The sequence below is a fragment of the Nicotiana tabacum genome, chromosome 16, assembly GCF_000715075.1.
Source record: "Nicotiana tabacum cultivar K326 chromosome 16, ASM71507v2, whole genome shotgun sequence".
In the NCBI taxonomy this organism is placed as follows: Eukaryota; Viridiplantae; Streptophyta; class Magnoliopsida; order Solanales; family Solanaceae; genus Nicotiana; species Nicotiana tabacum.
The window spans coordinates 114,798,487-114,823,510 of record NC_134095.1 but is presented as its reverse complement, the minus strand read 5'-3'; the positions used below and the strand labels follow the sequence as shown (position 1 = coordinate 114,823,510).

The 25,024-nt window shown below is 37.3% G+C and overlaps 1 protein-coding gene and 1 long non-coding RNA gene across 2 annotated transcripts; one reads left to right on the top strand and one right to left on the bottom strand.

The window, feature by feature from the left end:
* The first annotated feature begins 17,825 nt into the window (after positions 1–17,825).
* On the top strand, positions 17,826–21,240 carry LOC107822807 (pentatricopeptide repeat-containing protein At2g03380, mitochondrial-like). The gene is given in 2 exon segments (XM_075233225.1): positions 17,826–19,957; positions 19,960–21,240. Coding segments are annotated over 2 exon segments (2,106 nt in total). The 5' UTR covers positions 17,826–17,928; the 3' UTR covers positions 20,037–21,240.
* Positions 21,241–21,843: 603 nt separating this feature from the next.
* On the bottom strand, positions 21,844–24,463 carry LOC107822808 (uncharacterized). The gene is made up of 2 exons (XR_012700231.1): positions 23,566–24,463; positions 21,844–22,958 (listed from the first exon to the last, which is right to left on the bottom strand). It is a non-coding gene; the product is annotated as an uncharacterized LOC107822808 (long non-coding RNA).
* Between the last annotated feature and the right edge of the window lie 561 nt (positions 24,464–25,024).

Sequence of the window (25,024 nt, the reverse complement as noted above, 5' to 3'; positions counted from 1 at the left end):
ATGGTGCTAATCTTAACAACAATGTGATGAAAGAGGTATGTCAACAGTTTAAGATTACACACCGCAATTCCACCCCATATCGTCCCAAGGCGAATGGAGCAGTTGAGGCAGCCAACAAAAACATAAAGAAGATACTTCGGAAAATGGTAGAAGGTTCGAGGCAATGGCATGAAAAATTACCATTTGCATTGTTGGGTTATCGCACCATTGTCCGTACTTCAGTAGGTGCAACTCCTTATTTGTTGGTATATGGAACTGAAGCCGTAATACCTGCAGAAGTTGAAATCCCGTCCCTTCGGATTGTCGCTGAAGCTGAGATTGATGATGATGAGTGGGTCAAAACTCGTTTGGAGCAGTTGAACTTGATTGATGAAAAAAGATTGGCAACTGTGTGTCATGGCCAGTTATATCAAAAGAGAATGGCAAGAGCATACAACAAAAATGTGCGTCCCGGAAGTTTGAAGTGGGCCAGCAAGTGCTGAAACACATCCTTCCACATCAGGCTGAGGCAAAAGGCAAGTTTGCCCCGAATTGGCAAGGGCCATTCATTGTAACCAAAGTGTTGTCCAATGGTGCTTTATGTTTAACAGATATCGAAGGAAAATGCATCGACATGGCTATCAATTATGACGCAGTTAAGAGATATTATGTATGATTTCTTTTAATTGTAATTGTTGTTTGTTTGCATTTGGCGTGATATCGGAGAATGAAATGACGGAGGCAATTTGTTCTTCCATCCAAACACTTCAACCTTTGCTTCCCCTTTTGAGCCTTATTTATTCTTTCATATCCCTTTTTTGGAATCAATAATGAAAATGAAAAAGGGAGAAAAGAAAAATAATGATAATAAAGACAAAAGAAAAGTCATAAGAAAAACAAAGGAATTGGGAACTACGTTTGACCTGATACGTAGGCGCCTCACGGCTCGGTCATAGTGTAATAAGAATCAAAAATCCCCAAGCAAGAAAAAACTGGGGCAGAAGTTGTGTTTATAATTTTGGAAAAGAAAGTTGATTCCAAGAGCTGTAATGTTTTACCCATCAAAATTATTTTAAATTTTTTCTTTAACCATACACTCGAAACCCATATTGATGTCCAAAAGACCTCCCGATCAGTATCCGAGAAGTGCCAAGTCGGGCAAATGAAAGTTTGGAGTAACACTCTGGTCCCCAGCCAAAAAGAAATGAAATGAGAGAATCCCCAGCAGAAAAGAAATGAAATGAGAGAATTTTATCAGTAACACCCCAATCCTCAGCTGAAAAGAAATAAAATGAGAGAGTCTTATTGGTGAAAACCTTCACAGGCACCATAAGGGGACGGAAGTTGGGATAAATAAAATAAGAGAGTCTTATCGGTGAAAACCTTTACAGGCACCATAGGGCGACAGGAGTTGAGAGAAATGAGAGAGTCTTATTAATGAAAACCCCTCGAAGGGCACTATAGGCGACAAGGAATTAAAAGGGGGAAAACGAGATAAGGTTGATAGAAAGGATCCGTCGAGACATCAAGCAGAATAAAGATGTTGTTTTGGCAAAAAAAGATGGGTTGCGGGACCTTTGAAATGCAAAGTAGGGACATCATAAAGATTGATTGATGTAAACAGACTGGGTTGATTAATCCAAAAATGCACGACATGACCATTGGGATCGGTTATACCATTCAGATAAGTCCTTTTCCTTTTCTTCTCTTCAAACAGTTCTTTAGGAAGATTTTTCTTTTTATCTTTTGAAGTCATCATCTTTCATTTCTTTTGGTTAAAGATTTTTTTATATATATAGTAGTTTGTTTTTAAGAAGGATTTTCAAAGACAACTACCAGTCGCCAACATGGTGCAAGGTAAATGGGGATAAGACAGGCCGAAGATAATGTGACGGGACAAGAAAGACGTCATTATAAGACCAAATGATGGATTGCTCTAAGATGTCGTGGAAAATATGGAGAAAAGTGGAAAACAACGGTTGAGAAGTGGGTGAATACAGAATCATCAAGAAAGTCGAAAGTTATCAGCCAGGTTTCAAGATGGTCGAACAATGCAGAACATGGGAAAAAGAAAAAAGGGAAAACCATCCCCAACAGGAACATCCCCCACGTTTTAAACTAACAAATTTTCTTTGATTTGAAGCAGGGACAGGAAATGTTATTGATGACGGAAAGATGTGCCACAAGAAAGATTGTCAAACTGGGGCAGAAAATTTTCTTTCATTTCAAAAATTTTCTGGAAGTCTAACACAAGTTTGGTGAAAAGCGGTATCCCCAGCAGTTTTCGGGAGAAGGCAAAACAAGTTTTAAAAAAAGCAATGTCAGGGGGGAAGATAACACAAGTCTTAAGGGAAGTAGTTTCAGAGAAAGGAAAACACCAGCTTTAAGCGAAGTAGTCTTTGAAGGAGGAGAATAACATATTTTTGAATGAAACACCGGCGTTATCCCCAGCACTTTTCAGAGGAATGAAACACTAGTTTTGAGGGACGCAATTCTAAAAGAAGATGATTCAAGTTAGAAGGAAAATGGTTCAGGAGGCAGGAAGGAACAACGACAATAGAACGCATTTTAAGAAGTAGTTGAAGTCAGGAGACCGCCTGGAGAATGGAGGTGTTATATTTTTTTTTTTAAAAAAAAAGTAGTTGAAGTCAGGAGCCCGCCTGGAGAATGGAGGTGTTATATTTTTAAGTTGTGTTGGAAATCAGGAGCCCACCTGGAGAATGGAGGTTGTTATCATTTCAAGTTGTAGACGAAGTCAGGAGCCCGCCTGGAGAATGGAGGTATTATATTTTTAAGAAGTAGTTGAAGTCAGGAGCCCGCCTGGAGAATGGAGGTGTTATATTTTTAAGTCGCAGTAGAAGTCAGGAGCCCGCCTGGAGAACAGAGGTGTTACATTGTAAGAAGTTGTTGAAGTCAGGAGCCCGCCTGGAGAATGGAGGTGTTATATTTTTAAGTCGTCGTTGAAGTCAGGAGCCCGCCTGGAGAATGGAGGTGTTATATTTTTAAGTTGTGTTGGAAGTTAGGAGCCCGCCTGGAGAATGGAGGTTGTTATCATTTCAAGTTGTAGACGAAGTCAGGAGCCCGTCTGGAGAATGGAGGTATTATCTTTTTAAGTCGTAGTAAAAGTCAGGAGACCGCCCGGAGAACGGAGGGTTACAACGGAAATCCCCAGCATAAATTAAAGTCCAGAAGTCGGAAGGAAGGCAAAACTAGTCAGAAGAAGGCAGTTTAAGCTTCGAAGGAAAAATAATGCGAAGCTCGCAAAAAGGAAATAAGTAGTTCAAGTTCGGCAATCAAGATAGAATAAAAGTCAAGTCAGAAGTAAAGAAACATCGGAGGAAACACAAGGCAACAAGACAGTGAGGTAACAAGGCAACAACAGTCACATGACCAAGTTTGAGAATAAACCTTTGTAATTCATAGACTATAGTTTAGTTTGACTTCTTGTTCTCTTTTAGCATGGTGTAATAAGGAAGTCAGTAAGTAGCGGCAGTAGCAGCAGCAACAACAACAATACCAGTAAATCTACAGCTCCATGGTAGTCCCAGCTACCAAAACTTCCCGAACTACATTGACCTGATTCCCTTTTAGCCAGGGATATGTAGGAAACCTTCGAAGCAGAGGTTTGGTCAAATCTTTCAAAAAATGCTTCGCACGGAGTAGCCGAATGGGCAAAAATCGCTCGTATCCGCTAACTTTATCTTTGCACGAAAACTCTCCGTGTTTCCGGACAAAGAGGGGCAGCTGTGAGCACGTGATTTTTGCCCTACAAGAACTACTCCCAAAAATTCAAAATAAAATAGTTTTGCGTTGCTTGTGATTTATTTGTACTTGTCTGTGCACGTTCATTTTTTACTTTAATTAAGAAAAATACAAAAGTATATGTGTTGCATTTGCATTTACAACTTAGGATTAATTAAACAGTAATTTGTTTTACGAAAATAAAACAAAATAAAAAATAACGTACTTCGCATTTTTAGGGTTTAATGTCAAATTGTGTGATTATCTTTGTATTTAATTTTGTGTGATAATTATTATTAAGGGTTAATTAGTATTTTTTAAAGTTAATTTTGGTAATTAGGAATCAAAAAGAGAATGAAAGAAAAAGAAGAAACAAGAGAAGAAGAGTTAAAAATCGGACTGGGCTGGTTTTAAAAAGGAAAAGTTCAGGCCCAATATCACACCCCATATCCAGGCCCAACCGGCCGGTCCAAGAGACCATACCAAACGACGTCGTTTCAATGGCAAAAATCTCAGCCATTCAACCAAACCACATCCAACGGTCACAGATCAATACCCGTATCCAAGAACCGAACTCGACCCGTTTACCCTGAACCAAACCCGCCTCAATACTTAACCAAAACGACCCCGTTTGACCCCCTAACCTAATCTGGACCGTCGATATTCACTGATCCAACGGACCACATTAATCACCCCATTTCAATATACCAAACACTAAATCAGAGACCCTAACCCTTTCATTCCATTACCAACCTCCAAGAGACCACTCCCTCACACCACCGTCGATCACCCACCAAAAATCGCCTCACGGCAGTTCCGGTGGTCCAATCCCCCCATCTTCACATCACTGAACCCCCACGACCTCCTCATGCCAATACCGTACCCATCTCCCTTCAAATCATCCCCGAGTTCCTCGAATATTAGATCAAAGAATTGACCGGAACCCTAGTTCATCTAATTAACCCCAAACTCACACCCCATGACCTCCTAGACTCCCTCACCCCAAATACTTGCTTGGTTTCCCTCGAATGTTGGCCAAGATCCTTGGATTTTAAATCCAAGAACGAACCTTAAAATTTCTAAACTCCCAAATCGGTTGAATGGTGAAGATCTTGACCGAATTAGACCTTAGTCCTATGTTATCGCATTGAAAACACCGGCCAAATATTGGAGGCTTCTCGGATTTGTTCAAAATGGCCCGTTCTCCGGGTATTTCTTCTTTCCGTTCTTTTTTGTTTAGTTCCTTTACGTTTTAGTTTAGTCGTTTGAATCCCCGTGTTTCATCTGTTCTCCTTCTCCTCTTCATCTGTCAAGATTCGTCGAGTGCATTATGAGCCTTTACATTTAACTGATAATGGATTTGATTAATTTCAATTACATTCACATCAGTTCATTGAAGGAACTCTTGAAATTGTTCGTAAAATTACTTCTGTTTACTTTGCTCATATAATTTGATTCCAGATTAACCTTGTGTCTCGATACTGTTAATTGATTTTTGTTTGAGCCTGTCTAATCTTAATTTAATTATGGCTGAGTTTATTGATAATTAGACAGTAGTGAGTTGAGATTACATTGTGGTTGAAGTTTAGTCCAGAATTTAGGAAGTTGCTTGGTTATAGCTGCAGTCTTAGTATAGATTTTAGAGGGTAATGTATGATTTGAAGCTTGGAAATGTCTAGTTTTGAATGGTCTGTCAGTGAGTGCTAATACACCATTAAACTATTGAATTTATTTAGTAAATGGGAAGAATCAGTGATGGGCAGAACATTTTTGTGCAACACATTTACTAGGGGGAATCAAAGAATAACATGGGTCTTGGTTTTAAAAATTGAAAAGGAAAAGAAACTGAATTGACTAATGGTTTTATTGGTTGGAAATCAGAGGCAAGATGGGGTTAATAATAAAAGTTGAGAATGCACATGGGAATGGGTAGTGGAACCTGCTGTACAGTAGGATATGCACTACTCTTTTGAACTTCAGGAGATTTTAAAATAGGAAAACCCCATGCCTAGACAATGAAAAAGTAGAAATGACAGCCATGAGGATGGATTTTTTAAAACCTGGGCAGCCTGTCTTTGGACAGGAAGGGGGAAGGGCTTCTCTCTTTCTAATAAGCCTATAAAAATCAAGCTAGGAGAGCACAAAGGGGGGGGGGGGGGGAAAAAAAAAGAATATTGGGCAGTTGTTGAAAACTTAAGAACAGTTTTTAGGCAGTTGGAAAAGAGAGTCCTGAAAAATCAATTTTGGTGAGTCTTTAATCAGCCTATAAGAGCACTGTTTGAGAGCATCTTGAGGGGAGTTTTTTAGTCAGTTAAAAGAAACAGTTCAGAAAGCTTGTAAGGATTCAATTTTGAGAGCGTTTTGAACTTGAATCTAGAGTGTTAGGTTACTGTTTCATCAACCCTTTGAGCAAACCTTCAGTTCACTTTCAAATCTGAAATATCTTGAGTAGTTTGAGATTCTATTCTGTATCTGTTTGGTTAAGTGTGAATCCGGAACTAGATTTTGTTTCAAAGCACTGCATCCCATGGTTTGAGGTTGATGGGTTTTGGTTGTTGAGTTTTGGTTTAAGTTGCTATTGCATTGCTTGAAGTCCTTTTCCTGATCTTTGGTATCATTTGTTGGTTTGGATTCCTGCTGTTGCTGATTGTTAATTTGTTACTGACTGACTTCGTTGATAGCTCATTCCATCCCTTCCTGTTGTTTCAATTCCTGGTACATTTTCCTATAACTCTGTTGGCTGTGGAATGGATTGGAGAAAATGAATTAACCATGAGGAAATTGAAGCATGAAATGCATTTAAGTTCATTAGAATGGTTCTGTTTATTCTTCTATAGTTTTCAATTACTCTATGTTTGTAGTTGATTTGTAGTTAGTGTTAGAATCACTTTATGTGTTAGTTTTATTTCGCCCCCTCCCTGACTCCTTCAAGTATTAAATGTGCAAGCCCCATTTAACAATTGTAGAAGGTCTAATGCATGGTAATATAGCCTAGTCTAACCCATAGTAGTTAAAAGTGTTAAATGTTTCAAGATTCATCCAGTTACAACCTTTTCACCATTTGTAGTAAGTGTACTGTATAATTATTATTCTTACAGGCTTATACTATTGTTTGAACTCCTGATTTAATCTTGCGATTGAAGAAGTAGTGTCAAAATGGTCGTGAGCTTCAGTAGCTACTCTTAGTTAGTTGTGGTAGTTATAAAGGTGGGTCCGAAATGGTTATAAGTGCCAGTAGCCAATTTCAATAATCCCAGTCCAAGATATCGAAATCACTTGAGTGTTGAGAGCTGGTTTAGTGGTGTTGATTTGAGTTGTTAATTAAGTTGATACTACTGTTGTCAAGGCCAAACCAAGTCTTCATTCTGATTTGAAGTTGTGGTAATATTTAGGAACTCATTAATAGGCAAATAAATAGGATAATCTAAGTTGGAATTAGAACTCAAATGACTAGTGCTTCATTGGTTTTGAAGTAGGTCAGTGTCGTTTCTTCTTTATTACAAATTTCCAACCACACTTTGAATGACTGGAAGGGAATTTTAGTGAATGACTGGAAGGGAAACAATTGAGGCCTGGTTTAGTATGACGGTTTGGGCTCAACAGCCCATTTGCACGAAGTGAAGGCTTCAATGCCTTAAGGAGCGGCCCAGGTCCCCTTTTGCTGCATATGTATGTTTGGACCTGGGCCCAGGCCCATACTGTCCATTTATTTTTGTTTATGAGATGCAATCTTGATTGTTTTGAACGAACGGCTAACAATGCTTTGTTTGTCACTTATCATGTTATTGGAATTAGTCAAGTTGAGTTTGAATTGTGAGAATTTGGTCGTTTCAAATACGTTAATCAACTAGGATTATTTCTTTCGTTCTTAGAGACAAAAATAAATAGAAGAAATCATAGTCACTTTATGATATCCTTAAATAAAAAATGAGACGAGCCTTGCCAAATAAAAACTATAACTTGCAGGGCCCTCTTTAATTGTTCATGTTAAAAATACTTAGAATCCGGGATGAGCCGTCTAGCGAACTTCACGGCCTTCCCCAAAATAATAACGCGTTAGATTCTTTAGGCACAATTTTAATAAAATTACATTCCTAAACTCGGGTGTGCATTTCATATAACCTAAATCCAAATCCTAGAACGTTGTATAGAAATGTGTCGAGGATCCGGGTGCATTTCATGCGATGTGACCCGAAAACACATATTTAAACGACGTTCACTTTCTCAAAATTTTACTGAAAGCGGTAAATAATCTTTAAAATTGCACTATAGGATAACATGTATTAAACTCATATATTTAGCCATTTATAATAGTTTAAGTGACCGTGCTAGAACCACGGGATCCGAGGGTGCCTAACACCTTCCCTCGGGTCAACAGAATTCCTTGCTTAGAATTTCTGGTTCGCAGACTTCAAAAGGAAAGTCAAAATTTCCTCGATTCGGGATTTAAAATAAATCGGTGACTTGGGACACCAAAAGCCAAACCTTTCCTAAGTGGCGACTCTAAATGAATAAATAATCCCGATTCGAATAATGTCACTTGAAATGAAAAAACTCTCTTATACATTTATCCTTCGGGGTAAGTGCGTATAAAGGAGGTGTGATAGTGATTATTGTGCGTGATCTGCGTTGGAAGATCTGGAAAATATTTAATTCCCCTTTTTAACGCGCCTAAATAAGGAATCCTATAGCTATAATGATTCCTTATTTAATGCATTGTATATATTATGTAGAAATACTCTTAACATGAAGGGTAATATGCAAATTATGAACATATTTGGTTATATAGTTTCTTATATGGTGTAGGAACGAAAATTTTCCTTATTTATTAGGGAAGGGTTATAATAGCACGGGCTAGCCAGTTTTCGGACTGGTCATTCAAAAATAGCCAGCGTTTACCAAGTCATTAAAAAATAGCCGCTATTTTGCTGCTACAGAGATCGGTCCAGCATAATATACTAGAGTTCGGTGCACCTGTGTATGAACTTCCAACATATTATGCTGGACCGGTATACTTTGCTGGCTACAGTATAATATAGTGGGGTTTCAATATATTATACTAGAATTCCAGTATATTAGGCTGGAGTATTTTTCGGATTTTGAACAGTATTTTCATTCGGATTTATCTTTACATGAAAAGTGGCTAAATTTCGATGACTTTTGAAACTGTGGCTATTTTTGAATGACCACTTGTAAATCTGGCTATTTTTTAATTTCTCCCGGAATTTGGGGGCGTTTGCATCTATATCCAGTTTTGGGGTCACTATTGAACTTATACCTGCTTTGCACAAAAAATTGCAAGTCTACCCACTTTTCGGATAACTTCAGACATACGGGTCTGAAGTAGCAAAAAATTATGTTTGAAGTTTGAACTTCAGAATTTTTTGCCTGAAGTGTGATCTTATCAAAGCAAAACTTCAGATATTTTCGCCTGAAGTTTGGCTTGACTTGCAAAGGCAATTGAGAAAACTTCAGTTCATAGTGAAAACTTTAGACAAATTAGTCTGAAGTTCTTCAGTTTGTAGTGCAAACTTCAGACCCGTTGAAGAACGTCAAACTTGAAATTAGCTGAAGAACACAACCAAATTAAATAAAAGACCAAGATAAAATTCTTGCTTATAAATATAAAAACCACCATGGACTCCAGTGCAAGGCAGCCAATAATTCCCACTATGAAATTGGAGACAATGAAATAAGATGCATCCAAAAAGTTAATCCCAGCACGATAACCAGGCCATGTAACCCTGTTACTAGTATCCGATCCTGGACTCGTGTTCTTATATTCAACATAATACAACTTACTTAAGGCAAAACTCATACCCTAGTGCTAAATCACTGTGTATTTCATATTCAATCAGTAATACTTACACAGAGTCTTATGTGTTTGAGAGAGAAAAGAAGAAAGAAGAAGAGGAAAAGAAAGGAGGAAAAAAGGAGTGCACAGGTAGCAAGAAGAAGAACAGGAGGCAACACTGGTTTGAAGTTGTAAAAATTAGGGTATAAGTTAAATAATTTTAAAAGTATGAGAATAGGTTAAATGGGAGCGACCAAATAGGACGCCCCGTGTAATTTTTACGGGAATTTGTGGTGAAGTACACAAATATCTCTCAAATTCGATAGTTGTCCCAACTTGTCTTATGGATATAACTTTAAGTTTAATAATTGTTGTCCTCGTTTTTCCTATGACTAGCACGTTTAACTTTTGATCTTCAAATTCTGCCCATGAAGCGTATTAATGAAATAGCAACCACTAGCCCCCCCAAAAGTATTGCTATGTAGCTAATTCCCCAAACCAACACCTTTCTTCATCTCCTTTCTCAATCACTAACCATAAATTCTCTCTTCTCTTCCTCTTTCCTTTATTCCTCTTTATTAAACCTCAAATATTAATACCTTCTGATTTGGTAAACAATTAAAAAAAGTTTGGTAGAACCATTACTAAAAACTCATTTGAAATTTGAATTTGAAATCTTAATTTACAAGTAGTAGTTTTGAGTAAATGTGTTTGAAATTTGTTGAAAACACTTGGACGACATTTTATACCAATTTTGAGGATGATCAGATGTACTTTGAACATGTTTGGAGTCAAAAATCAGACTGAAAAATGTCACAATTATATTATATATCACGCTATATCACATTAATACCGTATGTATATTATATAGATATACACGGATGATACATATAATTGCATCTAGTTTTACGTTTGCTCTACATGATTGAGGTGATAATAAATTACTTGTATGGCTTATAAAATCAAAGGTAATATACACGGATGATACACATAATTGCATCTGATTTTACGTTTGCTCTACATGATTGAGGTGGTAATAAATTACTTGTATGACTTATAAAATAAAATATAATTTGAATTGCATCACGTGCAATTGTGATATTTATTTTAAATGACCATGATTACCACAACTAATTCCATAAGGTATCTTTTACCTACTACTAACACATATACCGAAAACAATGGGTTAGAGAGATATGCTCTTCCCACTCTCTAAAGTTCTCCCATCCCACTCCCCAAAACTTTTCCAATATCTCCATCACTCTCCAATGTACACACAAGACAGAAACAACCCAACTCAAACGGAAATGACCTTCCCTGCCTTAATGGAAGAGACGAACCTCTAAGCATCAATGAAGGAGCTTGCCAACTCCATGTCAACCTCATGCTCACCTCTCACTGCCTCCCCAATATACATGGAAATTAGCATAGATCAACTCCCCAAGGAACTATCAAAAGAAGTAAACGACACTAGCAACAATCCTACAAAGAAGATATCCTTCTTGGATACCTTAATTTCTAACACTAACACTGACCCAGAGGGTAGCCAAATAACAGTATAACAAAACATGGATTCATATGAACCGAAAGACGAAATAGATAACTACTCTAACCCAGAATTCTTCATCCCTATCACCTCATCGGGTAAGGAGCATATATACAAAAACTGGACCAACGCCCTCATTATTAAAATGTTTGGCAGAAGAGTGGCCTACCAATTCCTCCAAAAAAACTACATGCAATTTGGAAACCAACTGAAACCCTCTCTTGTAGACCTAGGGTGTGACTATTACCTAATAAAATTTACTAAGGAAGAGAATTATAATAAAGCTCTCCATGAAGGCCCTTAGTTCATTGGGAATCAATTCCATACAGTAAGGAAACATGAACCCATATTTGTAGCCTCTAAAGCTGCGCTAACGTACTCAGCTATATGGATAAGACTCCCGGAACTACCTACAGAATTTTATGACTACGACATACTACAAAAAATTAGAGGAAAGTTAGGACAACTAATACGTATAGACGCCTGCACCAAATCTGCGCTAAGAGGTAAGTATGCTCTCCTTTGCGTATTAGTACCCAAAAAACATTTACTCAAAACCTACATTGTGATTGGAAAACACATCCAAAAAATTACCTACGAGGGTTTCAACTTACTATGCACAAACTGTGGTAGACTTGGACATAGCCTAAATAGTTGCCCATACCAAAACCCTAAATTAGCTAAGCAAGAAAGTATAAACTTACCCAAGCCAAACAGAGTGGAAACAATTACACAAAAAATCGATCAATGGACAATCATATCCCATTAAAGAAAAAACAAAAAATATCAAAATACTTCCTATAACCCTAACCTTAGCAAGGACCTTGAGGACCCTAAGAGGATTCCCACAAAACATCTAATCTAAGCTCTCTACAATGGCACAAAACAAACTCAGCCATTGCCCAAAATCAACCAACGAACCATAAGGAGATTAGGGACTCAAACAACAAATATTCACTGGACAATACCCATACCCCAGAAGGTAGAACTGGACAATTCCCACACTCCATCGTAAAGTATGACCAACAAAAGGACAATACCCTAACCAATGACCTAAGGTATCAACATCAAAAAGATATAAACACCCCAAGCCTTTCCACAGTGGACCATGCTGTGATTAACCCAAAAAATCAACCATCCCTCATCACTCCTAACTTTTACCCATATAAACCCTTGGGCATTAACTCCTTCCAAACAAAAAACCCAAAGATCCCTTCATTAATTGAGCCGACGGAAGAAAGTCAAAAGAACCAAACCATGGACATAGACCCTACTATCCCTATAACTAACCAATACTCCTCATTAATGCAAGATATTATTAGCCTACAAAATAGGAACACCACCCTACCCTAGAAAGCTAGTAGCCCTTTAGAAAACAAACATAGTACAAATCAACCTCACCCCTTGTCAATCCCAAGTCAAAATCCCATTAATGAACAAGACATCTTGAATCCTAGGATAGAGCAAACAGTCTCAAAGCTAAATGACCCAAACAATAGGGAAGCAGATGCTACTAGACCAATATATACCAATAATAATCCCAACTCCCTTACACTTCAAGACACAAACCACAGCAAACACAAAATACAAAATGTCAAGGCTACCATCCAACAACCACAACAAGAGGTTCCCCAAGCCTTGAAGGAATGTTTGGACACGACCCTAGCAAGTGAACCAGCCCCAAGCCCCTCTGATCTTCACCACAAGGCCCATTCAACCAGATCATGCTCCCCAATCTTGGTTGGAATGGGGACTAATGGGCCAAGCTTTGAATATAAGTCTACAACTAGAGGGGAGAGATCTAAAAGTCCAAATAGTGGATCCAACTACCTAGACCAGATAGTAGCAGAGGGTCTCCAACTAGGTCTAAACAACGCGATGATTCGACCATGGATGAACCCTCACCAGCTTCACCCTATGTCTCTGAACTTAGGGCCACACCCATCCCCATGGAGCCCCCAAGTGTGGTCTCAGCACCCCCTACAACCTATCCAATCCAAACTTACCACTCCACCCAAACCATGCAAACCCTCCAACCCTAACCCCTACCTTTCAAACTATACTAGCTCAGCAAACCCCCTATCAAACCAGCCAGACCCCAAACCCCGGCAGCAACAGTCTCTTGACTCCATTATCCCAAACAGTAACACCTCCTCCCTTACAAAACTTGAGCCAAGCACAGATGGAAGAAGAGGAAGAAGACGAAGATGTTCCAACAGAAAGAATAGTGGAGCACGGAGTGCTACGATACCCAAAAACAATGGCATTCAAAGCAAGAAAAGAAAAAGGTACATCTTAAGCTACCCGGTGGATTTGAGGAAGTCCTCCATCTCCATCAGGAAAATGAACCCCCTAGGATTGTACCAGCATGCAGTGGTGTTAGTGCCGATAATGTTCACACACTACTGGACACAAAGGGAAAGCATGAGGAACAACCTAAGCCCTACCAGCAGCTATGAAGGAGGAGCTTCAAATAGAAACACAAGCATGAATATGATTATCTGGAACTGTAGAGGCACAAGTATCGCAGAGTTTAGACGAGATTTTAAAGCAATGCTGGACTATCATAGACTTAGCATTGTGGCCTTATTAGAAACAAAAATGAAAGATCACCATGTTTTGGTGCATGATTTTGGCTACTCAAGCCTTATTCAAATGCATATCAATGGGAATTCGGGGGGCATTGTGCTCATTGGAACAATGGAGACACAATAGTGGATCAAATTGGAGGGACGGACCAAGAGATACACGCCATGGTAAAAGTGCAGAACTCAACAAAAAGTTGGTTATGTTCTATTATTTATGCTAGTAACCTATCGGAAGAAAGATTAATTCTATGGCAAAATCTAAAGATAGTAGCTAATAACTACAAAGGACCGTGGCTAGTCGCAGGAGACTTCAATAAAGTCACTCGTGCTTCGGAAAAATTTGGAGGTTTACCCATAAATTATAATTGAGTCTCACACTTCCTAGATTATATGAACCACTGTGGACTTAGGGTTCAAGGGTCCAAAGTTTACTTGGACAAACAAAAGAAAGAATTGCAAAAACATAATTATGGAACAACTAGATAGATGCATTGCAAACACGGATTGGTTAGAACTATTTCAAGAAGCTAGCGTCAAGCATCTAACTAGAGTCCACTCATACCACTGTCCAATAAAACTAGATCTATACAAAGGTTTCCCTACTAATAGCAATATTTTTAGAATAGAATCTATGTGGCTATCTCACCCACCTTTAGAACCTTGGACGATAACTCATGGTTTGACCAACCAAATATAACTAAATCCATAGCCAATTTCTGTTCTAAGGCAATTGAATGGAACAAAAATACCTTTGGTAACATTTTCAAACGGAAGAATAAAATACTAGCTACATTAAAAGGTATTCAGAATTCTCTAAATTATCCCCACAACCAATTTCTCATAAATCTGGAAAATGAACTCTTACATGAGTATAACATAGTACTCATGCAGGAGGAGGAATTTTGGAAGCTCAAATCCAGGATACAGTGGATTTAGGATGGAGACGCTAATATAAAATTCTTCCACATTACCACAATGCAAAGAAGAAGGAAAAATAGAATTATCTGTCTAAAAGATGAAGCAGGGAACTGGTTCCAAGATCAAAACCCCATCAAAGACCTAATTATTAACTGCTACCAAAACCTCTACACTACGGGTCATAATCAATCCATGCTTAATAATATCTACATGTCCTACAATACAAAAATTAGAGAACAAGACCATCCATACCTAAGTAGTATTCCCTCTATAGAAGAAATAAAAAGGGCGTTGGACTCTTTCAAACCCTACAAAGCTCCGGGACCGGATGGGCTTCATCCTTTCTTTTACTAGAAATACTGGAAGGAAATAAGCAATCATCTCATAAAATTCTGCCAAGACTCATTCCAATCCAAAAGAATGCTTAAAAACATGAATAACACCTTAGTCTGCCTCATTCCCAAATGTCAAAATGCTGAAACAATCAGGCAGTTTAGACCCATAAGCCTATGCAACATGGCTTATAAGGTCGTTACTAAGATAATTGCTAATCGCATTAAGCCCTTCCTAGCTAATCTCATCCACCCTACACAAACTAGCTTTATCAAGGGCAGAAGAGCTGCTAACAATGCTCTAGACATAAATGAGGTACTAGACCACCTCAGGAAAACTAAGGGTAAAAAATCCAAAATGATGATTAAAATTGACCCGGAGAAAACCTTTGACAAAGTTGAATGGTCTTTTGTTAAATTCTCTCTCACCTCTCTTAACTTCCCTCCTGACCTCATTGAGCTTATAATGTCTTGCATCTCTACCACCACCACTGTTATTCTTATCAATGGCTCGAGAAAAAGTCATGTTTTATACATGTGAAGCAAGCACCATTTCGTTGACATCCCTAATAAGTATTGAGGGGCATTTTCAAAGTTTCACAGTTTATCTGCTTTAAAGATATTTTACATGATAGCTTTATCAGGGGTGAAGTTAAAAAATGGCTAAATTTACAATTGGTCCAAAAATAGCCCAGTTTCAAAAGTAATTGAAATTTAGCCACTTTTCATGTAAAGATAAATCTGAGCGAAAACACTGTTCAAAACCCGGAAAATATGCCAGTATATTATGCTGGAGTTCCAGCATAAGTGTACTTGAACTCCAACGTAGTATACTGGAGTTCCAGGATAAGTATGCTGGAACTCCAGCATAATATGATGGAGTTCCAGCATAAGTACACTAGAACTCCAACATAATATACTGGAGTTCCAGCAAGTATACCGGTCCAGCATAATATACTGGAGTTTGGAACACCGGTGCTCCAGTCTCCAGTATATTATACTGGAGCCAGCAAAGTATACCGGTCCAGCATAATATGCTGGAGTTTATACACAGGTTCACCGAACTCCAGTATATTATGCTAGACCGGTCTCTGTTGTAACAAAATAGTGGTTATTTTTTTTATTAATTTGATAAACGCTGACTATTTTTTAATGACCAGTTCGAAAACTGGCTATACTGTGCTATTTTTACCTTTTATCATATGTACACGCTTGGCAAGTTTGCTGAAATTCTAAGGCCCATCTCAATTAGCCATGCCATACATCTATTGCAGAATTTGAAACACTTCTCTTTTTTTACTCTCTTTTTACAGCCACCTGCTACCCATGGCCCCCACGTCCCCTCACCCTCTCTAGCACTTTTCTTGTATTTTCTAGCAAATCATAAAATACAATTCTAGTTTATTTAGCTTTGCAGACACATTAATTTTTATTTCTTTTTAAAAAGACTTCGTTTTCATTCTGTGTGCAAATTTTTATTATTATATGTAGTTTTCTTGTAATTTCTTATTGGACAAACATGTTGAATTAATTTTTTAACTGTCCAAAAGTATTGCTCATGCACATAATAAGGATCATCTCATTAATTTTTCAATTCTAAAGATTTTATTATCAATTTCAATTTAAGGTCAATTTTGATTGGGATACAAAAAATTATTCAATAGATTATAGAAAATTAATCAAAATAAAATAACATACCAACCTAATACTCTAGAAGTAATACAAGATATTTATTTAAAACGAAGCAAATATTTTTTTAATCAAAATTTTGTATTACAAGTGAAGTGAATTAGCCACAAAATAGTGATATGGAAAAAACTTGATTTTACCAAAAAAAAAAAAAGAATATGAAATGATCAATAAGCAAACACAATAGTTTAAAATCAAGTATTATCAGGCTATGTAATGGTACCTGGTGCAAATTTAATATAATATCGTTGAATCATGGAGGTATTAGCTTTTTCACAATGATATTAAAAATAAATTCCCTAATAGTAGGACATTTATATTATGCTAATAAATTTACAAAAATTGAGCAAAAACTTAGAGAAAGTTTTACAAAAGAATTAAGAGGAAAAGAAGGATTTCATTGGATCTAGAGGGTACTGATGTAGTTATGAAGATTAAAAAAACAATAAAATATTAAACTTTATGTCTTAGCTTGAGGAACAATTTGATTCATTTTAAAAACGTATGCTCAAAGAAATATTGGAAATTAATATTAAGAAGAAAAAAATAATGAAATAGTGAAATTTAAAGAATTAGAATTAAATTATAATATTAGTTAAATGAATTATTATCATATTAAAAATATAAAATAAGAATTAGATAGTTTGACCTTCATATCATGTCATTATCGTCCTTTTAAAAACAAAGAGAATAATACTGTCATAGCTTAATTTTATATTTTAATCACTTTGATTATATATATTCTATTTTTTTTTGAAAATAAAAGGGTCTAACACTGCTTTGTATAATATCTTTAAGGTTCAAGTTGAAACTTTAATAAGCGGTCAAACAATATCAGATTGAGGTTGAAGAAACAAAATCTGAAGTTGAAATTGAAAAAAAAAAGTATTTGCAAGTTAAAGTTAGGTTTGGACATGAACTTAACTTAAAAAAAATTAGTGAAAGCATTTGTGATTTGAAAAACTGACAAAGCATTTATTTCGTTTGAGATACTCTTAAACAATTTTTTCAATATTTCACCAGTATTTTAGACACTAAAGTTCAGTAAATAAAATAAGGATTAAATTTCTTAGTGAAACTCAAATGTGCGTAATATAAAGTTAAATCATCAATTAACTTGAATTATGTTAGTTTATCCATTTGAGCTTGTCCTATCTCTTATTAGTATCTAAGAAAAATAAAAAAAAAGGAAAAATAGACATCCTAATTCTATTTATAGAAAAGAAGTAAATTAAAAGAAATTATGTTTTGAAATATTCAGAATACGCCTGCCTAATTGCGAGAAGCTGCTAACTGAAAATCAAGAACCCAGCCAACCCCAGCGGCAGTGAAGGATGAAGTATGAAAATTTTCATTCAACTACAAAAACAACTCTCTCACTTCACTCAATATAGAGCTTTTACTTCAACAAGAATCAGCCAAAATTTCCTGCCGAACACCATAGGCACCGAATCAAGCTTGGCATCAATATCTTCAAACCCATGTTTTGCACTTCTGAATCTTTGCAAAACCCTCTCTTCTCTCAAAAAATTCCATGCCCTTTTCATAGTTCACGGCGAAACGCATGATGTCCTCTTAAAAACAAAGTTAATTAGTTTATATGGACTGTTTGGGCACTTAAAGAATGCTCGCAAACTGTTCGATGAAATTCCAAACCCAGATCTTTTTTCTTGTAAAGCAATGATAAGATGGTATTTTATGAACGATACATATGATGAGATTATTGTGTTTTATAATTTCATAAGAAAAGGTCTCACTTTGTTTGACAATGTCGTGTTCTCGATCGTTTTAAAGGCTTGTAGTGAGTTGTGTGATATTGATGAAGGTAGGAAATTGCATTGTCATATTGTGAAAGGTGGAAATCCTGATAGTTTTGTGTTGACTGGGCTTGTTGATATGTATGCTAAGTGTGGAAAGGTCGAATCTTCGCGTGATGTGTTTGATGATATTTTAGATAGGAATGTGGTTTGTTGGACTTCAATGATTGTTGGTTATGTACAGAATGATTGTGCTGAAGAAGGGGTGGTTTTATTCAATAGGATGGGGGATGGGTTAGTTGAAGGTAATGAATATACTTTGGGGAGTATAGTAACGGCATGTGCTAAATTGAGGGCTTTACATCAAGGGAAATGGGTTCATGGGCATATCATAAAAAGTGGGATTGAACTAAATTCCTACCTGGTTACAGCTCTGGTAGATATGTATATGAAATGTGGAGCTATTGCTGAGGCTCGTGTGCTTTTTGATGAGTTTTGTGCATATGATTTTGTTACGTGGGCAGCGATGATTGTTGGATATAGTCAAAATGGCTATCCAGATGAGGCATTGAAACTCTTTACAGACGAGAAATGGCAAGGAATATTGCCTAATTCAATCACTCTTTCTAGTGTACTTTCAGCATGTGCACAGTTGAACAATCTGAAGATGGGAAAATCAGTTCACACTCTATGGATTAAGCTAGGAATGTATGAGGCTACTGTGACAAATGCTTTAGTGGACATGTATGCGAAGTGTGGTGCCATCGCAGATGCTCGTTGCTTATTTGAGAACTTCGCACACGATGATGTAGTTGCCTGGAATTCACTTATTTCTGCTTATTCGTTGAATGGATCTGCTAAGGAGGGTCTGATATTGTTTCATAGAATGAGATCTAAACATCTTCAGCCGGATGAATTTACAATGGTGTCTGTCCTATCAATTTGTGCTTCACTTGCGAATCTTAGAGTTGGTTCTTCTTTTCATGCTTTTACTATCAAAGAGGGTCTTTTATCGTCTAATTTATATGTAGGTACTGCACTTGTTAATGTGTATGCTAGATCTGGTGATGCAAAATCTGCTCGTGTTGTTTTCGATGAGATGACAGATAGGAATGCAGGGACGTGGAATTCGATGATAGGTGGCTATGCAATGCAAGGGGACTGCAGGAATTCCTTTGCGCTTCTCAGTGATATGATCAGGGAAAGTTTTGAACCTAATGATATAATCTTCACTTCTATACTATCTGCTTGCAGCCATAGAGGGATGATAGAGGAGGGATGGAGATTTTTCTATACAATGTGTGAGGAATATAGGTTTGTTCCTTCCATGAAGCACTATACATGTATGGTTGATTTACTGGCTCGCGCTGGACGGCTTAAGGAAGCCCTGGATTTCATTGAAAATATGCCAATTCAACCTGATATTTCTGTGTTTGCTGCTTTTCTCCATGGATGTGGTATTCACACCAGATTTGACCTGGGGGAGGTAGCAGTGAGGAAAATGCTGGAGTTGCATCCTCATGATGCTTGTTACTATGTGCTTATGTCAAATTTATATGCCTCTGATGGGAGATGGAGTCAAGCTTATCGCATGAGAGAGTTGATGAAGAGCAACGTTTGAACAAGTCCCCTGGGTGTAGCCAGGTGAACATGGATTTCGAAAATGATCCGAGGGTGTCATCTATTGCTTAATTATTTCCGAGGAACATTTGATATTAGCAACCTGGAATGATTATCCACCCTCAGAATTTGTAATGAATCAGTATTTTTGTTGTAGCCTCTCCACCCAGCATTTTCTTATTGCTGGGCTTCATTAAATAGTTAAGACTTTTACTTGGTTTAAAAAGAAAGAAACTAATAACATAGTGACAGGGGATATTTTCCTTTAGGTAGATAACAAAAAATATACATGAAGGACATATATAAACAACTAAATCTGTTTCATTTGAACCTTGAATGAAGCATGTCATAATTTCTTGTTGTTCTTGGGTTTTCCAAATTATTTGCAATTCAAAATCTTCTAAAGCGAGATGCCTTGATTGTATGTGCTAATTGTTCAGTGACTTTATTCCTTACAGCATAAAGCTCCTTGCATTGAGGAACTTGAGGATAAGATGCAGAAGCTTCACAAATAACGAGCAACAACCATCTTAGAAAGGAGAGATGCCGATAGTGATGATGACATGAAGGAACTAGTAGCTGCTATAAGTACTGCAAATCAAGTTCTCAGTAAAGGAGGAGGTGGTAATGCAGAAAGAATAAAAGTTGTGGCAGCTGCTGCTCTGGCTCTAAGAGCAGTTGTGAGGGAACGAGGGAATTTTCCAGTCGAGCTAGATGAATTCAGTAAAGATGGGAATATGCAGAATCAGATGGATGTGAGTAAAAGGGCAAATGCCTGAGAACACAGGAGAGCAAGAAATGATGTTATGAGAATGCCAGCTATAGGATCCTATCCGCCAATAGAAGGAGAATTAGACATTGATGAAAGTGACACCGAGAGCAATGCGTATCGGTCTCAGCGTGATCAATTGCTTCACTCTACTAAACAGATTTTTGGTGATAAACATGAATACTCTAAATTTTCCGTAGTTGTGAGAAAGTTTTATAGATGGAAGAAAGATTATACTTCAAGCTATCATGATGCACATGTCTGTTTGTATACCTGCTATTTTCTCACCCTATGTGAGGCTGAAGCTTCTGAAGTGGGATCCTCTACATGAAAATGCAGATTTCATGAATATGAAATGGTAAGTGCATTTCCTCTCAAATTTTGTAAATACTAGACTCAGGGGTTGTGAGAGGAAACTTTTTCTTGTCCGACTGGGAGACTTCCTTTTTGGGACCTAGAAGTTCGTAGCATTATAATTGATATATATGAAATATTCAAATACGAAAAGATGTCGTTGAGCCATATATTCACATCTATACAAATTTTTCACATCTCTAACACCATCTTGGTAAGGAACTTTTGACTTATAAAAAGATTCTAATATGTAAAATATACATATATACATGCTCTTTTAAGATTTAACTTTGAACTATAATTTTGCGTCATTCCACCTATACTTTGCTTCATAAGTATGGACTCCCTACAGATGAAAATCCAAATAGCTTTGATGACGCTGATGCCAATCCTGTTCAATTGGTGGTGAAACTTGCAATGCCCATTCTACATAACCGGTTAGCTCAGTGCTGGGATGTGTTTAGCACCCATGAGACACAGTGTGCTGTATCTGCCATAAAACTGGTGTTAAGAAGACATCTTCCGTCCACTGTCCTTCATGCACTGATCTAGTTAACACGGTTCATGAGCGTCTAGATAAGGCTGTTGCTAATTTGACGGTCTCTTTCTTAGATCATTACAAACGTCTAGAAATCTTTACTTTATTTAGTTTCAAACAAATGGTCTGAAACTAAGTACTGGTCTTTGCAAGTCCCTGCGTTGGAATCACTTGTAATGGAAGCTGTACCTGATGCAGCACGAGTCGGTGTATATAGGTTTGGACCTTATGTGCTAGTTGTGTATTGAAACTCTAATCAACTATTTTTAGTCTAGCAAAAAAAAATATAAAACTATTAAAGGAACATTTACAAAAGTCACCAAATTACTAAAACTAAAGGAAAATATATTTTTTTTGTGATTTTTCTTTTCTTTTACAAATTAGAAGGAAATTTAATATTCTAAAAATGTGAATCTTTTTGTTGGTTTTTAATTTTCTTAAATAAAACCGATAAAAGGTGAAACAAAAGCTAAAATATCAAGATTAAAATTAAAAACTATTTAAATAACAAAAGGAGGTGAAAAATCCAAATATGATAAAAAAATTAAGTGCTCACAAAGCGTAGCTTTTATTGTATTGAAGTTACCAAGTTTGAAACTTAAGGAGCAATTTAGGATGGTCTTTTGGCTCTCAAGACTTTGTGGAGAGAGAACATTTTTGGGGAAGATTGGATATACATGAATCTGAAGATAATCCCAGTATTGCACGTTGGCCTTCAGAATTCGGTTTGAGAATAGTTGGCTTGTGAACCTATAAGCCTTTAAACTTGAGGATGAATCTCTCCTGAAGGTGCTATCAGTGTATTCTTCTACACTATTTTGCTGATTGAGAAATTAGCTATCGAAATTTTGGACACAAGTGTTGAATACTATGCTTGGCAGAAATTTCTGGCAATTCGAATGTACATCAATCTCCATTGTGTGACCAACATTATACCCCAGACGCAATTGTTCGTAGTTGATGCTTCTCAAACCCTCATGTGGAATAACACAAAGGAGGGATACAGAACAATCATGGTACCCTTGTAAGAATGTTTGATTTGGATGATGTTAACGTAGCAGATTTCTTTACCTCACTTAGACATTGCTCATTGGAGTAAATTCATTGACACTGAGCAAATTTTCTGGAACAAAGTTGCTAATACTAGTGCGTCTCTGGTAGCAACCAGTTAGCAGACACAGTACAGTTGTATTTAATGTAACATTTTCAGATGTTTGAGTAGAAAGCTACACTACAACAAAGTTCGAGTCTCCCCTATCTACATCTTCAATTTTCATTCACTCTGGTATGGAGACAGACGTGTCATGCGGCTACGTTCTTTTGAGTAATATATCTGGAGATACAGTATCAAAACCGGAATGGACCAGTAATCGAAAAATTAGATTTCTGATCTTTATTGAATCAATTTCAGATGGTCTAAATTTAATCAGTAATGAGCTCGGCCTTTCCCCAGTTCCCACAACCCAATTCGAGCAGTTGAGCCGCTCAAGTAAGTAAAAATAATGGCACACCACTTATCCCCTATGTTACCGTGGACATCATCTTGAGCATACATTCAAATATATGATATTCAACATATTTAATTAGGTTGGTTCTAGTCTTTCATAACTAATCATGTTGCATTTATAGCAGATGGGAAGCCTACACTCTACCATACATATCCTTTTGGCAATACTAATAAAAGACTGGTTTTGTCTCAGGTATTCACAGAAGCACCAATATATGAGAAGATAGACTGAACATTTTGAATCTGCTTGCTTTGGACTTGACACAACAACTTTTTTCTAGTGGAACTTAGCAAAAGTCAACTTGACAAACAATAGAGAAATAAGAATTCATTCAAACCAATTTCTCATCACAAATCCAGCAAAAACCATAGTCTGGGATCAAACCATATTAAAATCGACATTATAATAGAATGAGAGAGGAAAGAATGGAACCTGAAGTTGTTTTCAATTAATAAAAATTCCAGCAGTCACACGGACGGAAACAAAGGGATAGTTGCGACCGGAACTCGACACGACGATCATACTTTGGGCAGAAACGCGAACCGAACCACGAACGATCCTCAACGGCGGCGACCTCGAAGCCTATCGGGAAAATTTGAAGCTCAACAGGGTCAGAGCTGCTACGTTTTTGCAGGTTTTAATGACTGGTTTCCAGCTATTTTCGAGCTATTTTGCGGGTGTTTTAGGGTGGTTTTTGGGGCTGTTTACTTGGTTTTAATGGAGAAAACTGAACCACTTTTTATGGAGAAAATGCTTGATGATGAAGATCTGGTTGTTTTAGGTGTTTGTAAGCTTTTTTGAGGTGTTTTGTGGCTATTTTGGTAGCGAATAAGGCACAAGGAAGAAGCTGAACATTGGCCTTTCATGGCTGCATTTTCACGAGTTTGGTGCAGAAGTTTTTATGGCTTCTATAGTGAGCTCACAACAGAGTAAAGAAAAAATGGAGGAGAAGAAAAGTTCTTTTTGTTTGTGCGGCTGCTCCTCCCTCCTTTTCCCAGATCTGGTTTTTTAGATCTGTATTTCTCTGCCTTCTTGTTCCCGGGTGCGTGTTTTTATCATAGAGATCAAGGAGGAGCAAAACTCCATTTGCAGGGGACGGGTGAGTGTCCGTTGTGTGTGCGCATGACCTGGGGAATAAAGGAAAAGGACGAATCTTTTTCTGCCAAAAACTGTTTTGAGTCCGTGGAAAAATCCAAAAGGGAGATGTGTGATCTTTTTGAGATATGCATCTGACGTGTGAATTTCTTTGTGAAATGAAGAAATCATTCTCCAAGACAAGAACAATGTGATTCCTTTTTAAAAATGGAAAAGAAATGTGACCTTATGTGCTAGTTGTGTATTGAAACTCTAATCAATTATGTTTAGTCTAGTAAAAAAATATAAAACTATTAAAGGAACATTGCCTCCCAATGCCTAGCGCCACGGACGGCCCCGTGGTCTTGGCCACGCCAAGTGACAAGCGCGCATGTGCCTCTGTCGCCCCACCGATATCCCTCGCCAGCGCCCAACCGCAGGCAGATGCACGGCGCAGACAACGCCGCGCGCGCAGACCCTGATGCCAAAGACTATGCTGCCGACAACGGACCTGTTTTCTGCCTTATAGCAAACTAAGTCTTTTTCATTGTAAATATAGAGTAGTTTTATTCCATGTACTTCCATTATGTTTCTCTAGCTTAATCAAGTCTAGTCTTGTAGCTTTGGATTATTTTTTTAAGCATTATTAAGGGGGACCAAACAATCAAACTTTCTAGCAAGCAAACAATTCTCTGTACTGGTGTCTCTCCCCCTCGACACCGCGTTGCCTTTCTGTAATAGCTTTCATTAATGCAATCAAGCTTTCTTTCATTCTTAATTCTCATTCCTGTTCTCTCAATTTCTCTTGACATTGGTT